The sequence below is a fragment of the Penicillium rubens genome (genome assembly GCF_028828025.1).
Source record: "Penicillium rubens strain IBT 27055 chromosome Unknown utg000004l_segment0_segment0, whole genome shotgun sequence".
NCBI classification, from domain to species: domain Eukaryota; kingdom Fungi; phylum Ascomycota; class Eurotiomycetes; order Eurotiales; family Aspergillaceae; genus Penicillium; species Penicillium rubens.
The window spans coordinates 1,277,922-1,299,120 of NW_026890602.1; the positions used below are offsets into that span (position 1 = coordinate 1,277,922).

At 49.1% G+C, this 21,199-nt stretch overlaps 9 protein-coding genes across 9 annotated transcripts; 6 read left to right on the forward strand and 3 right to left on the reverse strand.

Moving 5' to 3' along the window:
* Window positions 1-201: 201 nt before the first annotated feature.
* On the forward strand, window positions 202-2,085 carry N7525_010442 (putative general amidase; the record flags this gene model as incomplete). The annotated part of the gene is made up of 3 exons (XM_002561676.1): window positions 202-510; window positions 571-1,864; window positions 1,928-2,085. 3 exons carry the CDS (start codon window positions 202-204, stop codon window positions 2,083-2,085), a joined length of 1,761 nt encoding a protein of 586 aa, XP_002561722.1.
* A 535-nt stretch (window positions 2,086-2,620) lies between these two features.
* N7525_010443 (uncharacterized protein) lies at window positions 2,621-4,256 on the forward strand (the record flags this gene model as incomplete). The annotated part of the gene is made up of 5 exons (XM_002561677.1): window positions 2,621-2,714; window positions 2,766-2,874; window positions 2,935-3,050; window positions 3,120-3,362; window positions 3,418-4,256. The coding sequence occupies 5 exons, from the start codon at window positions 2,621-2,623 to the stop codon at window positions 4,254-4,256; spliced, it is 1,401 nt and encodes a 466-aa protein (XP_002561723.1).
* Window positions 4,257-5,018: 762 nt separating this feature from the next.
* Window positions 5,019-5,492, reverse strand: N7525_010444 (uncharacterized protein; the record flags this gene model as incomplete). Its single annotated transcript, XM_002561678.1, has 1 exon — window positions 5,019-5,492. The coding sequence occupies one exon, from the start codon at window positions 5,490-5,492 to the stop codon at window positions 5,019-5,021; it is 474 nt and encodes a 157-aa protein (XP_002561724.1).
* Window positions 5,493-6,297: 805 nt separating this feature from the next.
* On the forward strand, window positions 6,298-8,073 carry N7525_010445 (HET domain-containing protein; the record flags this gene model as incomplete). The annotated part of the gene is made up of 1 exon (XM_061215099.1): window positions 6,298-8,073. The coding sequence occupies one exon, from the start codon at window positions 6,298-6,300 to the stop codon at window positions 8,071-8,073; it is 1,776 nt and encodes a 591-aa protein (XP_061067611.1).
* Window positions 8,074-9,342: 1,269 nt separating this feature from the next.
* On the forward strand, window positions 9,343-10,117 carry N7525_010446 (C40 family peptidase; the record flags this gene model as incomplete). The annotated part of the gene is made up of 2 exons (XM_002561680.1): window positions 9,343-10,049; window positions 10,108-10,117. 2 exons carry the CDS (start codon window positions 9,343-9,345, stop codon window positions 10,115-10,117), a joined length of 717 nt encoding a protein of 238 aa, XP_002561726.1.
* A 538-nt stretch (window positions 10,118-10,655) lies between these two features.
* On the reverse strand, window positions 10,656-12,392 carry N7525_010447 (putative pyridine nucleotide-disulfide oxidoreductase; the record flags this gene model as incomplete). The annotated part of the gene is made up of 1 exon (XM_002561681.2): window positions 10,656-12,392. The coding sequence occupies one exon, from the start codon at window positions 12,390-12,392 to the stop codon at window positions 10,656-10,658; it is 1,737 nt and encodes a 578-aa protein (XP_002561727.2).
* Window positions 12,393-13,791: 1,399 nt separating this feature from the next.
* On the forward strand, window positions 13,792-14,960 carry N7525_010448 (Hsp20/alpha crystallin family protein; the record flags this gene model as incomplete). The annotated part of the gene is made up of 2 exons (XM_061215100.1): window positions 13,792-14,234; window positions 14,279-14,960. The coding sequence occupies 2 exons, from the start codon at window positions 13,792-13,794 to the stop codon at window positions 14,958-14,960; spliced, it is 1,125 nt and encodes a 374-aa protein (XP_061067612.1).
* A 243-nt stretch (window positions 14,961-15,203) lies between these two features.
* On the reverse strand, window positions 15,204-17,269 carry N7525_010449 (uncharacterized protein; the record flags this gene model as incomplete). The annotated part of the gene is made up of 7 exons (XM_061215101.1): window positions 15,204-15,383; window positions 15,439-15,566; window positions 15,625-15,699; window positions 15,759-16,382; window positions 16,457-16,546; window positions 16,606-16,919; window positions 17,034-17,269. 7 exons carry the CDS (start codon window positions 17,267-17,269, stop codon window positions 15,204-15,206), a joined length of 1,647 nt encoding a protein of 548 aa, XP_061067613.1.
* Window positions 17,270-18,895: 1,626 nt separating this feature from the next.
* Window positions 18,896-20,446, forward strand: N7525_010450 (MATE family efflux transporter; the record flags this gene model as incomplete). Its single annotated transcript, XM_061215102.1, has 2 exons — window positions 18,896-19,436; window positions 19,545-20,446. 2 exons carry the CDS (start codon window positions 18,896-18,898, stop codon window positions 20,444-20,446), a joined length of 1,443 nt encoding a protein of 480 aa, XP_061067614.1.
* Window positions 20,447-21,199: the final 753 nt, after the last annotated feature.

Below are 21,199 nucleotides of genomic sequence, written 5' to 3' on the forward strand. Positions count from 1 at the left end.
CATCGCTCAACTGGGTGCATCCCAAGTCTTCCCTATGTGTATATGTAGGCTCCAAGATGCAACCTTCCCCGGTCAGCCAACAAAGGGGAACCTCGGGTAACCACCTACCCCAACATTTGGGCCGAGGCGGCTTTTCTCCACACTCCCCGCATTAAAAACCACCTCTCTCGACCTCGATGTCTTTCCCCTAACACACCCACCATGGCCTCTCAGGAACCCCGTTATGTCGCAGTTGCCCAGCGCAAGCAAGCTCAGCTTGCTGCAGCTATCCCTTCTGAATGGCGGCTGCCCGCACACATCATTCCTGAGGGGATGCTCTCGATCTCCGAGTCGATAACTATTGGCCCAAGAAGTTACCAACGAGTCGGGGTGATGGATATTCCACGGACATGTGGCCTACTTACATCCAAAGAATTAGAAATAACAGAGAAATACGACGTGCGGGGTCTTGTGGCGGAGATGGCACAGAGTCGGTTGAAGGCCGAGGACGTGGTGCGCGGGTTTTGCAAGGTGCGCCCGCATGTTGACTGATGCCTCCGATCGTGGTGCTAATATTTATGGACATTACAGAGAGCAGCCATTGCCCAACAGCTTACTCGCTGTCTAACAGAACCCCTCTTCGACCGCGCCTTGCAACGAGCCCGGGAGCTGGACGATCACCTCCAGCGCACAGGCACCCGGATAGGCCCGTTACATGGTCTTCCCGTGTCAGTGAAGGACACATTTAATATAAAAGGCGTGGACTCAAGCATCGGGTTGTCTGCCCTGGCATTCAAGCCTGCAAAAGCGAATGCCCCACTAGTAGACCTGCTGGAGTCTCTGGGCGCGGTAGTGATCGCCAAGACAAACATACCACAAACACTCGCAACATTGGACAGTTGCAACCACCTTTTTGGACGCACGCTAAACCCTCTCAACCGGAAATGGACTGCCGGTGGCAGCACTGGTGGGGAGGGCGCGTTGATCGCTATGCGCGGGTCAATGGTCGGCTTCGGCACAGATATTGGCGGTAGCATCCGTGTACCAGCTATGTGCCAGGGTATCTACGGGTTCAAGCCGAGTAACGGACGCGTGCCATATGGAGGGCAACAGAGCGGCCAGATCGAAGGTAAGGGCCGGATAGGGTTGCAAGCAGTGGCTGGTCCGTTAGCTCGCTCTGTTGCGGATATCAACGCCATCATGGCGGAGATCGTCCCTCGCGCGGAGCTCTTTGGCGAAGACTGCATTCCCGGCTCATGGTCGTCCCAATCAATACCCCTTGCTCTCGCTGCACCGCACAACTTCACTATTGGTGTTCTGAAGACAGATGGTCTGGTCACACCCCTACCTCCGATCACCCGGATTTTGAATGAAGTCGCCAATAGCCTCCGCCGTACTCCCGGTATCGATGTCGTTGATATCCCACTTCCACCCGTCCTACCTAAATGCCAAGCCCTCGCTGGCCGGCTGATGGGCATCGACGATGGGTCCCACATGCTTGACCTTATCGAGAGCATGGGGGAGGAGCTCATTCCGTGGCTGCAAGGCCGAATGAAGCGTGGAAAGGACTTGACAGTGGTTCAATTGGCGACGCTACAGGCCCAGCGTGCTGAGATCGAGAAGGAGATGATGAAGATGTGGACGTTGTCATCACAGGCTTCGTATGTCGCCCGACGTGTCGACGCCATAATTTGCCCTGTAGCGCCCCACCCAGTCCCGGAGATCGACCGCTACAACGCCGTTGGGTACACATCGACCTTTGTGCTGCTAGACTACCCGGCTGGCTCGGTTCCTGTCCGCTCGTTTGCGGAATCAGATCTCGACATCGGACAGGCAATGGATGCGCCAGTGTTGGGAAGCTGGGATAAGGCGAATCGGCAGCTGTGTAAGTTTCGATATCAACACTTGATATACCGTTGTTCTTTCGCTAATTTGCGTCGTTTCACAGGGGATGAGAAGACGGTTGACCGCCGGGTGTACCTCGGGTCACCTCTCAGTGTGCAGGTTGTTGCCCCTAAGCAGCACGACTATCAGCTTTTCCAGGCAATGGAGATTGTTGATCGGGCTGTGCGAGGACACGGCAGCTCAACCAGTGCGAAGCTGTAGTTACTTTGACGTATCTGTCCATAGTAAAGTGATGGATTTGTTGAAATAGTCATAATTGAGGGGCCAACATCATACGAAAACTTGTGATAAGTGAATATATAAGAAACGTGGGAAGCCATATTCAAAGGATTCGTCGGCTTGATATGCTTTTCGGGCTGATTCGGACAATTTGAACCAATCAGGTTGAATTGCCCAGAACATAGAATGGCCGATAAGCACTGCAGCTAAGCCTTGACAAGACGAAAGCCAATGTCGCGGCTCTTGTTATGGCCGCCATAGTTGAGCTTTTGCCTTCTCTGGACTGGCGTCACTAAAAGAATAGGGGAAAAAATAGTGAAAAAAGAAAAGGAAACTCCTTCCGTACCCCCCGAATAAACAAGCAGGAAAAGAAAGGAAAAGAAGGATTTCAGATACATGTAGAATTTCTCCGGGTCTCTCATTTGTCTTACAATGCAGTGTCTGCCGACCCTGCCTACATAAGTGGACTTGCCTTCCAACCAGCTTATTACCCATCACCTTCATCATATTACCCAACATGTCCAGCGACAAGAAGGAACCGGGCTACGTCCTGGGCACCGAGACTGATGGAACAGACTCGTTCGAGACCATCACTGCTCTGGTCGCCGCAGGTACGGGTTGCGCGTTATATGTCGGGGTAAGCTGACATTGCTTTCGTCCAGACCACGAACATGATATCAAGCTTCGGACTATGTCGTGGCAGAAGACGGCCTGTTTGCTTGCCGGCGAGCAGGTCTGTTTGGCCATCATGGCACAGTCGTGGTCTCTCTCGTGAGTACCCATCTCATTCAAATACCTATTTAATGAAGCTGACAGGAGTATTGTCTTTAGTGTCCTCGGTTGGGTTCCTGGTATCATTACTATGGTCCTTTGCGGACTCCTCTTCTGGGTCACCTCGATCACGATGCACAAGTATATCATGAAGCATCCTCACATTATGGATATTTGTGAGTCTGCGGCGCTCCAGATATCCCATTCCTATTTGAAATGAAAACTAACGGTTTCATTACCGACAGGCGACTTCGGATACCACGTGTTTGGGCAGAGCAAAGCTGCCTACGTCTTCTCCGCATTTATGATGCTTGCGAACAATATTCTTCTCATCGGATTTCACGTCTTGACAGGCGCTAAGGTGCTGAATACCCTCTCAGACCACTCATTGTGCACTGCGGTCTTCTCAGTAATTGTCACCATTATGGGAATCGTCTTTTCCATGCCCCGGACCTTGCAACATGTTAGCCTCATGTCAACGTTCTCATGTGAGTCGATAGATCCCCCGCGGCTCTCAATTGGGCCCCGCTGACCATTCTGCAGCTGCCTGTATGGCTCTCGCTATCATTACTTTCCTCGTTTTTGCCGGTATCGAAGACGCCCCTTTCTACGGATCGAAGGGCGACTACCCGACAGAAGGACCCGTGAAGACCTACGCCTTCCCTCGACCAGGCACCACATGGGTTGACTGTATGAACGCCGTGATGAACATTACCTTTATCTGGGTCCCCCAAATTCTGTTCCCAACTTTCATCTCAGAGATGGAAAGGCCACAGGATTTCCCTAAAGCACTGGGCGTTCTCGCCGCGATATCCGCCATCCTATTCATCGTCCCTTCCGCCATTGGATTCCACTACCTAGGCCAATATGCTACCGCGCCTGCCTTTGGCAGTCTAGGAGTTGTCTCATACAAGAAGGCGTCATTCGGCTTTGTGATCGTCCCCACCCTAGTTATCGGCGTAATCTACGCCAACGTAACCGGGAAATTCATCTATACACGCATCCTCGGAAAGTCACGACACTCGCACAGCCATACCGTGATTGGGTGGAGTGTGTGGGGGGCAATCATGGTCGGGATCTGGATAGTCGGGTTCGTTTTCGCGGAGATCGTTCCCAGCATGGGTGATTTCCTTTCCCTGCTCAGCGCGGCCTTTGATTCGTTCTTCGGGTTCATTTACTTTGCCGTCGCATACTGGCAGCTAAACCGAGGGTCCCTTTCCAAGAATCGGGGACAGACTGCTATGACTGTGCTCAACGCTTTCATCATGGTTGTTGGACTGTTCTTGCTGGGCCCTGGGCTGTATGCAGCCGTTGAGGCCATCATTGCTGACTACTCGGGCCCTATCACGCCTGCCTTTACTTGTGCCAATATGGCTATTTAACGGGAAGTCGTCGAATAGCTTGTTGTGACCAGATGGGTCATTTGATGCTATTCTTATGTTTTACGATAATCCAAGGCCAGCTGGTCACTTCAAAGGAAAAGGAAATGAACTGCAACATCACTGGCCGGTGAAAACATAGGTTCCCGTCTATCCTGTATTTGTAGACTCTCTGTGGGCGGTTGTTTGTTCGTCGTGCGCAAATCTGCCGCAACCCTCCCTCAATTCCTACCTATCTCACTCTCAACCTCAGGTCCCTTCATCTCTCTGCACTATTCCCCCCTTCTAGGATACCCCGCGCTCACTACTATCCATTTCGGTAACATATTAATTAATCCATTTTACCAGACAGAGTCCCTGACGAAGAGGCCAATGAATGATGTGTTAGTTGCAGGCTGCCTTAGAAACGAGGCTTCGATGCGCACTCTTTCTCGGAACAAAAGCGGCAGAGTTCAAATGAAGACGACCATAGCGACATTGTTTTCGACGCTACAAAGATATAATAGAGACTGGACATATCAGACTCCACCCGTGAAAGACTGAAAGGTCTTATGCGGGACGGCTAACCCTCAGCTCGACTCTCTCCAGAATCTCCCTCCATTCAACCTCCGTCCTCTCACTCGCTGAGGAATGTGCCAACATGATCATATGCATACTCGTCGCCGCTAACGTCGGCTTCTCCTCGCTAATAACAATCTCATTTAAAGAGAACCCGTGAATAATCCCTGACACCCCCTCCACAGGCTCCGGTGTACGCTCATGCCTTCATTGAATCAAGCCCGCATTAATCAAAGTCGGAATAGCCTGATCCTCAATCCACTCTGTGCATTTAACCAACGGGCGACGAGGCTCTCCAGGCTCGTAAAATGCCACAGGATCCCAACTCTTGACGGGCTCCGTCCTCATCGTTACTTTGTTGAAAGCCTTCTGCTTCGGTGGCGCCGGGATGGACTTGAGAATATCATTCCAATTTTTGGGATAGTTAAGAGCCCTGGTGTGTCCGATGAGTTCCTTTGAGAAGAAATTCTCGTCTGTTTCTGGGTCGTGGTATTCTGCTGCCTCGTAGTGCATGCCTGTGACAATGTCACCGGTGACGTGGTGCTTGATGCCGCTGCCTGGAGTTTGTGCGTTTGTTTGGACGAAGAGGATGGTGTGGTATCTGGGTGATGGCATGTCTGGGTCTTGGATTGCTAGTTTCAGTTTCACTTTGTAGACTGGGAAGATTTTGGATGTTGACATTTTGAGGCTGGGAGTTGGAGATGAAGATGATAACGATGATGAAGTGGAAATCAATGCAGTTGGTTGACTTTCGGAGCTGAATGTTTGATGCTGGCAACCTCCGGTTCTTCATGCGTTTCTCCCCGCTTTTTCCCTTCTGGCAAATGGGGTATCGCGGAATGCACCAGGCAAATTAGAAATACTAGGGTGTTCCTCTACATTCCGAACCCCTGCCAGTATATTGTTTGATCAAAGAAAAGGTCGGTAGATAAGGATGTTTGAACTTATAATGTTGAATCTCCAGGTGCCTTGGCTTCGTACCTTGGCTTTGTTCATTAGCTGGAGGTGTTGGTGGGCTTGGCACGATTATTGATGGAAATTCACTGGGCTTTTCAACACGCATTGCAATAGGCCATAGCATGGGGGGAACGCAACTGTGAGACTTCAGTCTTGTAAATGGGAACTGACAGCTCTAGGGCCCATCTGCCCGTGATTCATCCAGCGCTCTTGAATGGACCAACTCTCCTTGACAGTGGATTTGCTCCGCCTACCTGCAAAGGAGAACTGTTGCCTGCGCGCAAACAAGCCACCATCTTTTCACCATACATGAAATCCTTGGAGGGGAAATTGTAACGTGGCTCCAATAACAGTGAGCTGACAACAGGATACGCCCCTTATAAATCTAGAAAGCCCAAGTCCCGTCTCCAACCTAATCCAGTTTCCACATCAAAGTCTCTTATCTTGTCCATACATTGCCATCTGGTGATATTCAAAATTCTATTATATTTGGGAATATAAATATTCAATACCTGCTCCAATCGGTAAAATGGACCAATGTCGCAAAAGGCCCTGGTCAGTTGTCTCGACCGAGAGAGACCAGAACAACACCGTTCCTCCAGATCGTTCAGATCGTCCGGATGCACCCCCAGAACTCTGGAACCCGCATTTCAACTATGGAAGAATTATGGAAAATGAGATACGACTTGTCACACTTAAACAAGGAGTGGCGGGTTCTCAAATCGAGTGTTCTCTCAGCTCGACGACACTTCCGCCTCCGTATCCTTACCATGCACTGTCATACTGTTGGGGGGAACAGAGGCAGCAAAAGCCCGTGCTCTTCAATTCTCAGCCTTTCATGATCTCCGATGAATTACATGCTGCGCTATCCTGTCTTAGAAGACCAAGTATGGATTTGACCATTTGGGTGGACTATTTGTGTATCAGCCAAAGCAACCCGGAAGAGAAGCAACACCAGGTCGATTTGATGCATGAGATCTATGGAAAGGCTGAAAATGTCATATCCTGGTTGGGTGAAGGCAGTAATGACTTGGTCGATAAGCTCATTGAGCACAAGGAGAATCTTCCACTGGTATATTGCAGCCTGGATCCCGCAAATTGTCTCCAAAACCTTTTTTCTCGAAAGTACTGGAGCCGTGCATGGATTATCCAAGAGATGAGGTCTAGTCGCCCCGGTTGCTTGAAACTGCGTTGTGGCATGGGAGAGGAGTCATACGACAGTGTCTTGAAAGCCGCAAGAGAGTTATGTTCCATGGCTGATATCCATCTTGATATGTCCGGCACACAACAAACACTCTACACACCGGCTGTAATTCCGGAGCGAAACCTCACGATTTTACCCCCCGACGGGGGAAGAAACCAATTTTCATTTCGGGAATTCCTCGACATGTTTTTGGACCGTGAATGCTCGGATCCCCGTGATAACTTGTTTGCATTCAAGCATTTGTTCGAGAACCGGTTACATGGAAGGATTATGATTAACTACGAGGAAGACAAAGAAGTGGTGATTCCGCGCATTTTTGCAGGACTCATAGAGGAAACACAAGACTTGTATATTCTAACTATACGAACTCGCCAAATCTCCAGCAGGACGGAATGGCAGAAGAGATTGCCTTCATGGTGTCCCTTTGTTGGGACACCGTACAAAACGCCGTGTATACCCAAATTACCCGACCAGATTTCAGGAGTCGGTCAAAGGGGGAAAAAGATTTCTTTCGTGGACCATGGAAGCCGTCTGGCCTTGAAGACGGACGGTACAGTCCTTGGACAGGTCTTGAAAGTGCATCATCCCACTTGTCTTCCTGCGGCTTTTCAAAAATTCCAAGACGACAGCGACGCGGAGTCGGCATCAAACCAAATCTCGGAATACCGCGAATTCCTCAGAAGTTTTGATATCGACGGTTTTCCTGAGCTGCCTTGTCGGTCGATGGCCACATCACCATCCGCACATGTAGCGGTTGATGGTCGCCGTAAATTTAGCCGGGAAAGGACATCCGACTTGGAAGATTTTGCACGCCGTGTCACTGGACGGTCTATTTGTGTTTTTGAAAGGAGGCGAAGAACCAAGAGGTTCAATTGGGGGGAAAGGGCAAAGGGACAAAAGAAGGCATACAGGGATATTGCAAGTGCTTATGTTACAAATGAGGCTCAGAAAGGAGACCTCATTTGTCTTCTGTCCGGACACCAAATGATACCGGTAGTACTCCGTCGCGAAGGTGAAATCTACCGTGTGATAGGAGATGTATCAGGTCGATTCACTGATCACGTCCGTGGATACAAGAAACGTGAGTTTTTAATTTGCTAGAAGTCTAAAATTATGATGGAAATGCCTACCGTAACTATGGATTTTATCAAGTTCCTGCGCTTAATATTGTACGATATAACAACCTGGGCGTTAATTCACGGAATAGGCCAGCATTTTTGTTATGTATGTCTGATGCCCTAGGCACGAGCCCTTAGTAGCTAGTTATATAGTTGTTGGGAGCTTCCTTCCCTCCCAATACCACTCTCCCCTCTCTGCTTCTTTCGTCCCCACACTGTAGAGCCCAACAATTTTTAATGGAACTTATAGAGAAGGAGAGAGAGAGACTGAGAGAGAGGAAGGAGGTAAAAAAATTGTCGGATTAGATGCAACATACCGGCATACCGGAGTATCCATTGATCCTAAGCATTGTACCTAGGTACATAGGTATATGTAAATTTCTAGAAAGGCCGATACAGCAATACAGAGAGCTGAACACCATTGATTGGACCCTGGCATTTTACGATACGGCCTACGCTGACAAGATGCACGTCTGCCCGCCGGTCTCTCCGCTTTGGGGATGTCCAATGCTGAGCATTTGAGCTGCAGAACGTGTGCGGAGGCTGTTGGGGAGCCGCTAGCCTATCCCACGGGCGGTTGGCCCTGTCAGAGTGACTGGGAGTTAGGGCTTCCAGTTTATCCCACTGGGGTGGCTGTACTCCACAAATAGAAATCCAAAACGACTGGCTTCAATCTCAATTTTACTCAGTGGTCAAAAAGCGGCAAGAGGTAAGAGGTAAGCACTATTACCGAAAGGGAAAGGTCTCGAGTGCCAAGCATTGCCCGGTACATGTGTATGCAATGCCTTTTCTTCCCCTTGGGATTTGGGGGCTGAAGTATGGTTGCATACGCTATAAATAGTACTTCTCGTGTTCCCCGTGTTGTTAGTGGCCTCAATGGAAGTATGGACTCAGGAACACGAACTTACGAGAAGGATCAACAAAATATCCCGCTAGTGCCTAGTTGATCTCTTGAGTTTGTTATTTTTATGAACAATCTTAAAGATATCCGTTCGTTGGGGTCTATAACGTGAGTTTCACAGCGACGATCAGAGGCTGGAATACGAGTGAAGACTCGGTTCCTGCTGCAAGAACAATATGAATCGACGATTAGCCCATTGAACACGAATAGTGGAGCAAATGAGGGATAGATGCCTTTGTAGCATAGTGTGACTGGTTCTCTATAAATGCTTTGATGTCCATCGCTATCCGGATGCAGTTTCTTCAACTCGGTCCTTCCAAGCCACAGGAAACAAGAACTTTGCATCACGTCATGCATTTCATTTCCCTCGTCGCATTCTCCCTCACTACCGCTATAACAGTGGTCAGCGCCTACCCCATCACCGGCGACAGCGTCAACTGCCGCTCCGGTCCTGGGACAACCCATGCGGTCGTCAAGTCATACAAAAAGGCCCAGGATGTCACAGTCACCTGCCAAACCGCCGGAGAATCAATCTTCGGCGACAACCTCTGGGACAAGACATCCGACGGTTGCTATGTAGCCGACTACTACGTGCAAACCGGCACCAGCAACTACGTGACGACCAAATGCAGCAGTGGCGGGGACAACAGTGGAGGCAGCACCGGCACCGGAGAGGCCATCGTCGCTGCAGCCCAGAAGGAGAAGGGCCTCCCATACGTCTGGGGCGGAGGTGGTTGCAAGGGTCCTTCTGGCGGTGGCTTTGACTGCTCCGGTCTGACGCAGTATGCTATCTGCCAGGCATTGCACAAGACTATCCCCCGTGTCTCGCAGGACCAGTATCACTCCAACTTGGGCAAGCGGTATCCCCGTGCGGAGGCGAAGGCGGGTGATCTCTTGTTTTGGGCTACTGGTGGTGATTGCGAGAACGATGTTGTTCATGTTGGTATATTTATCAATGACAAGTTGATGATCAATGCTGCTCGGACTGGTACGCCGGTTCGTGAGCAGGCTATTTGGACTTCTTCTGGTGGGCTGAGCATCTGTCCTTATGTTATGAGGTACGTACCTAGGTATCTCGTTCTCTGGTTCCGGGCTGTCGCACTAACTGGGATATAGATTTACTTGAGCTTTGGATACAAAGTAGTTGGCTCGGGTTTCCTAGGTTCTTTATCCACTTTTGAAATAAATAGCATTGATCAATGATAGTCAGATTTTTATTTTGCACAGTTGAAAAGGAAGGAAGTACCTAGGTAACATGACATTGGTGGCCAGGGAAGGTGCGTTGGAATTCCGTTGGAGAGTGTCCATCTCAGGAAGGTACGCGGGGTATAAAAGGCCTCCCCTCTTCCTCTTCTCTTCTTCCTCTCCCCGACCCTCTGAACTACCATCTCCCGTAGCCCTCAAGACAGTGTAGGGAGACGGTACCGTTGCAACTCGGTGCTTGACCTGCTCACAGATACCAACATTGTTGAGGTCTAGTAGGTTCGTAACCAAATCGAACCGGGCTTCCTCGTGTGAATTCTTGAAGTTGGCTGAGCATTTGATCCATAGTCACACAGTCTATGTAAAATGCGCTAGACTTTCAGGGTTAGAACGTAGATATTTTATTCTCGCATGCATTCTGCCTAGACAGTATTAAGACATAATCTCTGTCCATACCATCTTCAAAACCGCGAAATATCCCGACCAAAGAACCTATTCAACATCCACCTGAAAGCCACACGCAGTTTGTTGCGCCAGCTGATGGACATGCTGATGTACGCCGTCTTCCAAATGAGTGACGCAGTACGTCCCTTGATACCTTCTGGCAGCAAGTTTCTCGCACCACGATCACCGTTGTGGGGTATTTGCATCAATGCGCGTTCGTTACCGATGTACGCCATCGTGCCCAGGTCACGGAAAGAGAACGGCGGGGTCTTGCCGACGTCATTTTTGTTCAAACGATCAGCTAGCCACTTCGCTTCTTGGCTTGTGGCCTGTGCCGTTGCAGGTGGAGCACCGTTCTCCGGCATGGCATTGTCACCCAACGCGAACACATCCCGGAGAACAGCGGTCTGGCCTTTTTCATTTTGCAGCTGTACGCGTAGATACCCGTCGACGAGGAGGGGGCCATTTTTGGGAGCCTTCTTGAATGTCCACGACGCTTTTTCGGCATCTGCCGGTGCAGATGATGAGCCCTCGATGTTATGGACTGAGTCTGTGGGGAGTTCGTCAACTGAATCAAGCGATTCGGTGATGAACTTGGGCATGGCATTGCCCGTTACCCACACACACATGCCAACGCCCAGCTCGCCATCTTCTTCGGTTGTAAGAGTCAGACAGCGCTTGGGATCCATATGGTATGGCGGAGGTGCACCAGGCGCGCCCCAGCGCAAACTTTTGACATGGTGGGACGTCTTGATATCAATACCCTCGCGCTTCATAGTCTCCATCGCATACCGTGAAAGCGACTCGTCGAACATCGAAAGCACCTTGGGCGCAACATCGTACAATGTGATCTTCGGGATTCCACTCAGACTCGGGTATAGCGCCATCAGATCGGAGTAGATGAAGTCGCGCAGCGAGCCCGCAAGCTCAATACCGGTTGGACCAGCGCCGACAATAGCGAAGCTCAGCAGCCACTTTCGCATCTCTGTGGTAGTCGACGGCAGGACGGCGAGCTCGAAGCATTCTCGGATGCGCCGCTTGACCCTTTTCGCGTCCCCGATGTCTTTGAAGAACATCGCATTCTCCCGCACCCCCGGTGTTCCAAACGTTCGGCTGACGGCGCCTACGGCAATGACAAGCTTATCGTAGGGTACTTCGAACATTTCACCCTGCTCCCATTCAAGATATGGTTGCATCGGCTGCTGATTCCTCGACTCCGGGCCTTCCTCGGTTCCTCGGTGCTCTTCGAGCGTGCGAGGTGACTCAGTGACACCGCTCTTGACGACTGTTGCTTCGCAAAGAACGGTCTTCTTTTTCAGGTTAACTGCACGTGCAGCTCCTTGGATGAAGTTGACTTTGGAGCGCGGATCGCGCACGGGCTCGACAATGTTCGAGAAATCGAGGGATCCGCTGGCCGTATTGGTGAGGAGAGGAGTGAAGACAAAATATGACCGAGGTGACATTATGAGCGGTGCGTAGGTCTTTGGAGAAAGCCTCCGCGAGAGGGTGTATCCACCCCAGCCAGATCCAAGGATGAGGACTCGTTCTCTTTTATCGTCAGGCTCCTGAGCTGCCGCAGGTTGTTGAGCTTGCGTTGCAAGACATCTCCGGCCTGGTGTATGAAGTGTCGGAACAATGCTAGAAGACGATATGTATGTAGAATGAGGACGGTGGGCAACTGAAGGTAAGGGATTCCGTATACGTAGCGCATGGCGCCCCAGAGGGAGCATCGCGGTCAATGGCCGGGTTTCCATGACAATGCAGGACTAACTCAGCTGTGCTAGTGTCAGTAGATCAAAGGTGATATGTTTAAAAGCAAACCCATTTCAGCACCATCGCCTGCTATCTAAATGCGGCATTGGTGCCCATAAGGTTTACTGCTCCTCTGACACATCGATGACTTCATCGTCGGTAGGACAAGGAAAGGAGATATCCGGAGCGGATCTTGGGACTGGCCCACTTCGCAGGATCCATAGTTCATCGGATACTCGTGCTCCCGTGAATATGTTGGGAATTGAGAGCTGTTGTTCCTGCTCCGTCTATCAAGCTCGTGCGGAACCCTTCGGAGCAGTCGGTGAGAACGAACTGCACGTGCCGTCGGAAACGATCGGGACATTGAGGCACATGCTGTTCACATGGAATTGAAGATTTAGACAGACGTCTATCAGCTGTAAGTGGGTTTGAAGATAACTTGTGAAGAAGAGGGGAGAACAGAAAGATATTATGGGTTCAAGGGGAGTGTCGTATGATGTGGTTGAGCTAGGCCTTGGCAAAATCACATGAATTATCTAAATGTAATACACAAGTTATTTCAAGGATTTCCGATATTCCAGCGGCTTGAGATTTTGGTGCTACCCTAGTTTTCGAGGCAGAAAGCCTACAACAAGGTCCCGGGTTGTTCTCTCGCGTTGTCTTCAACGGGTCCGCGGATGCCATCGTGTTCGAGGGTTTGGACGGCCAAGCTTCTCCAGCACTGCGGAAACACCCCCGAGTCGAGCCTGTTCCGGTTAGAATACGTCTCGATAGTAAAGGAAATGGCACGAGATTAATCGTACTCCTCCTGTCCGTTCGCATCAAAGATTATAATCCTGGCTGGAGATTCTGCCTTCACTTTTAAGGCGGTGGAAAAAGCGGTAACGAACAGTGCGTAATTATGCCACATCTTGTGTGGCGTTATGTGGCGCATACGTGTATGCCATGTGGCGCATCCCCGGTCTGAGTCAGAATCTCGGATTTAGGGGACGATTCCCTAATCAGGCTTGTCCTCTTTAGCTCCGTTGTATACTTCCACCCCATTGATGTATCTTTATTTGCTTCTTCGAGTTTGGGGTCCTCGTGGCTTCGGACATAATGGTCGAATGCATCGTTATCAGCGATATATTGCTACATCGGGCCCAATTTTCGGCCCTGAACCCTGATGTCGAATTGGTGTGATGATGCACATGGCTACAGGACTGTGGTACGTATACTTCCAGGATGACGGTCAACACAGCTGCCTGGGTGTATAACGAATTATTTATAAAGAGCAGCATGTGTAGCAGAAAAGGTATCTTCCACTTTTCTTCACTTTTCTTCTCTCGCTTTTCATATATTCCCAGCATCTTTTTTTTTTCTCTTGCAAGTCACATATTTTACATCAATCTAACATTCAAGATGGCTTCCATCCACCGACTCAACCAACCTAGCAATCCTCGGGATTTTGTCAACGGCAATCTAGAGAACCATCCTTTCTTTGCTCCTGACGGCCACCGTGGACACCACGGTCATCGTGGACGTCGTGCATGGGATAACGCCCAGCAGAGTAACAACACAACCGGGGTTGCTCAATCAGGCAAGACCACAAAGCCCAGTGATAACATAGGGAAAGATGGAACATCAGCATCGGACTTTGACTCTCCCGACAACCACCGCCACCACGGCCACAGCGGAAAGTGCAAGAACAAGGCCCATGGATGTCCCGGTCACCATGGACCAGACCTTTTCCGCGGCAAGGGCGGCAAGGGGAAGCATGGCCATGGCCCTCACGCTGGGCCTTATGATTTCCACAGTTACGACCATGATCACTACCACGCAACCGGCGCCTTCGGGGGCCCTGGGCATGTACATGGTAGAGACACAGACCCTACACTTATCCATACAGCTTCCCCGGTCACCCCCACAACGCGGGGCTCTTTGGTTTTGGCCCCCGTAGACAAGGTAATTACCACAAAGGAGGCCCTGGTGGCCGTGACAGACACCATGGCGGGCCTTCTTTCGGCACTCCATTCGAGTTCCTGCACCAGCTCAGTGCAGGACTTGGTTTCCTCATGAACGGGCCCACTGCAGAAGGTGTTGACTTCGCGCCCTCCGTTGACGTCTTCGACTGCCCCGACAAGTATATTGTGCATGTCTCACTGCCCGGAGCTAAGAAGGGCGACCTCAGCCTTGACTATGAGGCTGACGAGTCCGTTCTGCATTTGGCGGGTGTTGTTTACCGGCCCGGTGTCAATGAGGATCTGCACAAGGCTCTTGTAATGGAAGAGCGGGGTCAGCACGTCGGTGTATTTGAACGCGAGGTTCGTCTTGGGACTCGTGTTCCCCCAGCTTTTGTTATTGTTGATCAAATCTCGGCAAAGCTGGAGGATGATGTGAACGTTACTTTGCCAAAGATTGTTCAGCATCCTGAGGTTGGGAAAAAAGAGGTCTTTGTGGAGGATGGCGATTTGGAGAATGCAAAGGAGGCCTTGGTCGTCGATGAGAAGACTTTCTCTCCGGTGGAGTCCGAAGGGAGCGATGTTGAAGAGGGTGAGGCGAGGGAGTTTGTCAAGGTTCTTGTGCAGTAAGACGGGTCGAATTTGTGCGATTCTGGATTAGTCGAAGTCTTTATTTCACCTGTCGTTTAACATTTCTCAAATTTTCAATTGCATAATCTAGCTGTATCTCCCCGGGGGCTCTCATACATGTGAATAGTACCCATTAGTCGGAACGAAGAAAGGCCTGGGCTTGTTGCGGGTTGTGTTTGACTGATATAAATGATACACTAAGTTGTTCACATGTAGGGTTCCGTAGAGCAGACCACCATCAGATCAAGGGTCCATATCAAACTCCGGATTGACCCATGAAGGCTGCGGTGCTTTTGCACGCATCCAAGCCCCAAATTTATGCAGAACTCCAAATCCCACGCACCCACCAGCAAGTACAATAAGTCCTTGGGTAGTGAATGTCCAGGTCCAACCAGAAGACTCTTGCCAGGAGGCGATGAAAAACTGTATCATATCTGTATCAGCATACCTTATCAGGAAGAAAGATTGGACAACGTACCGGATTGATAAAAGCACTCAGGTTCAGAAATACGGCGTAGAAAGTGACCACGCTCGTAGTTTGTAATGGGTAGCAGTCAACAATGTAGCTAGTAGTTACAGTATTGCCTACCTGAATGCCAGCCGCAACTAGAGGATTATCAGCTCTGCATCGAATGTTACATATATACCGGAAAATACCACTCACACAGAAAGAACGCCACCTGGCCTACTATCCAGTGGTAGTTTTTGTCGATACTAATTCCCCAGACAACCAACCCAACTGTATTAAACATTCATGTCAGTCAGCTCAACATACATCGTCTGGGAGACCATACACACCAGTGGTGATCAATATAGCCGGGTACGCCAACCACAACCGCATCTCTGGAACGCGGATATTTCCATTCCTTTTCGACAACTTCTCGACAATGAAGTCACTTAACCGCCCAGAACACCCAATCTCCGAGAGTAGAGTCCCAAGGAACAGCCCGAGGAACAACAGTCCCTGAATAAGAGGAGTGTAGGTCGCATAAGCTGCCGGTATCATCGTGATAACAGATAAAACCCACCAATACCAGGCGAAACAGTACCCGACAACTGCGATAACTACTGCGGGCAATTGAAATGTCAACACAAACCGAGTGATTGAGTCCCACAGCTTGGGATGGCGCATGCCGGGGATAGGGCGCCAATTGATGAAAGGTAGGTTCTTTGTCCGGCATAGTTCTGATGATAAGGCTTTTGCGGGGGACATGGACGTGGCCGTGTCATCCCCTCTTTGCTTTTCAATATCACTGGGAAGAGCGATGCTGCCATCAAGCCAAGGCATTTGCTGAAGCATCTTGTTACGGGGGTAAAGGGTCTCTGGCATGAAGAAGAGTTCGAGAAGTAGCAATAATGCAAAGAGGATTGCGTTGAACCAATTTATCCACGAGGCACTCACGAGGTTCAAAAAGCCGCCGACTGGAAGTATATGTCAGCATATTGCACATCAGCATATTGCGCATCAGTATCCTGAGATATCCGGACAAACTTACAGGTAGGACCTAGAAGCAGACCAGCATCAAGTGCTAGAACCCACAAGCCAAGCTTCTGACCACGCTCATAATCAAAGAACAGATCGTTCACTTTGTCAAACTAAACGTCAGATGTGAATCTTGTCTTAAGATGAATGATTGAGACATACCGACTGCCATTCCGACTATAGAAGCTGGGCTCACCCCAAATCCTTGGAAGAAGCGAGCAGCCATATATCCCGAATAGGTATCAGCTACCGCAGCGCCGATGGTTGAGACCAGTGATATGGTTGTTCCAACTAAGAATACCACCCTTCGACCGTAGATGTCACCAAGCGATGACCATATAAGTGGTCCGACGGATAACCCTAATGCCGGCACGGCGACTGTCCAGTTGACTTGCGAATAGTTGATCGAGTATTGATCTTGAATCTCCGTAAATGAGGGAACTGTGGTGGTCGTGAGGTATGTGAATAGGAAATATCTAACAGAGCGTAGTTAGCAAGATGTCAGCAAGACATGTAGATTGGTTGGTGTCTTATTTTCTGACAAGTGTGAAGCAAAATAAAGAGATTCTCGGAGCTGATTCGGTACCTACTTAAACATAACGATAGATAATATGCCATGTTTCTGGAAGCTTGACCAGTTTAATGGATCTAGAGAGTCTGCAGTCGGTTGAGGGTGAAGTCTGATTCCGTTCTTGTTGACTGCTGCAATGTAGAGAATTTCGGTGCCCTGGTCCACAGGGGTATGGGTTGTGTCAGAGTCATCGTTTTTGGTGTCTTTTTCTCTAACCTCGCGTTTACCATCAATTTCTTCTGCGCAAGATGTCATCTTGTGGGCTCTTTTATCTGAATGCTTAGCTAAGAGTATAGAGGGCAATGCTGGTATATAAGTATGATATTGATTGTTGAAGCCCTGCCTGACACCTCGATCTGGGTCTGGGATATATAATACATATATACTACCCAGGTAGAGCAGCTGGTTATCTCTCAGCATGTGTTGAAAATACCCTTCGGCTGTCTACTGGCCTGGCTGCCAGGGTAGAATCTCCTGATGCAAGGGCCTAGCTGATAAGCACTACATTAGGTTCTATAGGATTTTACAATGCACATTTGAGCCTATTTCAGCGGGTAAATGAGCCTTTTATGTATTGAAGCCCCGGCATCGTATAATTTGACAATTTTATTGTTTCTACGAATAGTTATTTGGTAAAGTCATATAATCTTTATTCACGAGGCACGCAATTAAACAGTGAAGTATTTGACCATTTCTTTCTTCGGCTTTTGTGCGCATAGACCCTTTAGAATGGTATTCCATAAGTGCCGGGACTATCATTGCCGCAAAGAGCCCGCCACTATCAAAGTGACAGAGCTAGAGTATGATAAGAGCTAAAGATAAGGGCGACAGGCAATTAGGCATTGGCCGCAGAGTGACAACTCAATTCTCCGATGTTTAAATTCTAAAAACCATGTAGACCTGTTGTGTCTACCTTGGGGGAATGTCTGGGGTACCCCACGTTAAGAACCGATGGGCTCTCCAGGGCTAGCAATATGGATTTGCTAACACCATAACCACCCTCACTACTCCGTAAAGTAAATCATTTATCATCAAATATGGTCTCAAATATTTTATGACATACTCGATGTGCACCTAGTTTATCCCAAGTCACACAACTGCCACATGTATGATCAGCATTGGGGTAGACGATAACATATCCGCGGAGGAAAAGTCATTAGCGTGACACCATCCTTTTAGCGCTATCAAAGTCGCTTTCGCACTGACAACGAGCATCTTTCTCTCTAGTCAACTTCCGCTTTGGGGTAACAACTAGAGAAGACCCATGGACTTCAGGGCTGGTCCCGTTCTTATCATTGATAACAATAAACAGAAATATCTTGACCAATGTTGGAGATCAAGACTACCTAGGTAGACCGACTTATTCAAATCCATATACTCCAATTTTGAAGCCACAGAAACGTGGCTCCAGCACGCCCACTTGTTGTATACCATACACCAGGTCTTCCCAGCGTCCGAGATCGGACTTGAACTTGAGATACTCGACCAAAAAAGAATAGCAGTGGAGCAAAAATACACATTTCATGGAAAATATTGCTTTTATTGTCTCATTTATACCAGATATGTATTATGTATCCATTGTTGAATACACAGGCAGCCAATTTGCTGTATCACTGATAGATTCGTTGATATACAAACTCCACGGCCGTAGCATAACCTTCAGAAAAATTCGCTCTTTCCGAATCAAAAGCGATTTTCCGACTAGGAGTGTTTGCTTCCTCCAAATCCCTTGCTTAACAGGCGGACAAAACCACACCCTACTGTGCCCTTACTTCTAAAAGCGATCACATCGCCAAATTGCTCAAACCGGCCAAAGTCCGAGATATCGAAGGCAAAGTCAGATCTACCACGAAAAGCACATATTGTTGCAATTCAATCACCATGCCGGGCCCCTCCAGCAACAGAGGCTCAAACCACCAACCGAATGAATATACTTCCCTCGTCTCTAAGCCTATTGAAGGTGGGCCACCATGGAACAACTCCGAGGAAAATGAAGGCCCATTCTCACGACCTCTCATACTCGACGAGTTCTGGATCTTGCTGAAAGACTCAATTCCTGTGATCATAGCCTACACACTACAAAACAGCCTCCAAACAGTATCGGTCTTGATCATCGGTCGCTCATCGCCGGAGAACCTCGCAGCGAGTGCATTCTCCCAGATGTTCGCGATGGTTACAGCGTGGATGATCGCTTTGGGAGGTACCACGGCTATGGATACACTCGCCTCCTCCTCGTTCACAGGAAGCTCTAATAAACATGATTTGGGAATCCTGCTACAGCGGGGTTTCTTCGTCTTGGGTCTTTTTTATATACCAGTCGCTGTCTTGTGGGCTTTTTCAGAACCGGTGTTTTTGTTTCTTGGACAGGATCCTCAACTTTCGCATGATAGCGCGAGGTTCTTGACTTGTTTGATTCCTGGAGGTATGGGATATATTTATTTTGAGGTTATGAAGAAGTATCTCCAAGCTCAAGGCATGTTTTAGAACGGGATTCATTTGGGTACGAGGACTAACCACGACCACTGTATAGGAATCATGCGAGCTGGAACATACGTGCTGCTGATTATATTACCATTAAACGTCGGTCTCAACTTCCTATTCTGCTACACATTTGAAATCGGCCTTTTAGGCGCACCTCTCGCAACTGGCCTCTGCTACTGGCTCTCATTTGCATTGCTAGTTCTCTACGCACGCTTCATCAACGGCTCAGAGTGTTGGGGCGGGTGGTCTTGCGAGGCATTCCAAAACCTTCACACATTTGCACGACTCGCTCTTCTGGGCATTGTGCACGTTGGAACAGAATGGTGGGCATTTGAGATCGTCGCTTTAGCAGCCGGGCGTCTGGGTACTGTCTCACTCGCTGCCCAGAGTGTTATTATGACAGCCGATCAAGTTCTCAATACGATCCCTTTCGGAATTGGGGTAGCGACATCCGGCCGCGTCGGTAGCCTACTAGGAAAACGGGACGATACTGGTGCGGCGCGGGCGGCACATATCTCTGCCGTTCTGAGCATGGTTTTGGGCGGTGTTGTGCTGGCTGTTCTCATTGGCACGAGAGACCAATTTGCCAAGATCTTCAATAATGATTCGAGTGTTGTGAGTCTCACAGCTGAGGTCTTGCCGTATGTGGCGCTTTTCCAGATCGCCGATGGGCTTAATGGGAGTTGTGGGGGGAGTCTGAGAGGAATGGGACGGCAGCATGTGGGTGCCTTGGTTAATTTGGTGAGTTATTACTGTGGCGCGTTGCCATTGGGAATCTGGCTTGCGTTTCACGGTTGGGGGCTTAAGGGTCTGTGGGTTGGACAGTGTATTGCTTTGTATTTGGTTGGTGTGTTTGAGTGGATTATTGTTGCGCGCAGTCGATGGGACACAGAGGTGCAGAAGGCTTTCCAGCGCATGGATGTACATGAGACTTTGGAGGATGGGATTTAAAGGAGAGTATATTCGATTAGGCTATAAGTTCACCTATACATAAATTGATCTTGGTAGATAGGAATTGAATTGAATTATTGTTGAGTATATTGATTTACAAGTCTTGTTCGACGTCTCCCGCTACACTCCAAGTCTCGCAACACAGACGCGTTTAATAACCGTCCTACTGTTATTTAACCGTTCTACTATAACCAGCATTACATTTAGTATATTGTTACAATATGCTATACCAGCGACCCTACATATGTATTATCCTCCGTTGTCGGACAAGCAACCCACCAGATGCTGGATTTTTATAGATCGACAACCACCAATGACGACCGACCGATAAGCCATCGCATATACTAATAGAATACATCCCCTATCTTCCCCAACTCTACTGTTTATCTCCCGTTCCCATCTCCCCCGGCCTTCCATTTTGGGATGGAATAGCTTTTTCTTGCATACTGTATGTATGTCGTGGCCAAGCCTTGACACCACATCCCCCACCAACCGGTTATTAGCCTGCCATCAGTTCCTCAAAAGGGAAGTTACTGGGAGTGGGAGGGATAAACGCTGCCTAGCGGTGGCAATTGTATTTTCAAGATTGACTCCAATGTTTAGCTGATGGGTGCAGATAGTAAGAATTGCCGAGTTCTTGTCAATCGTGTCTGTATCGGGGCAGTAACGGTAGAGGGTTACTATCGTATGGCGCTGGTTGTTGCTCTGTATACGGTGAATTAAACTGGGGTGTAAGGAATATCTTAGAAGGAA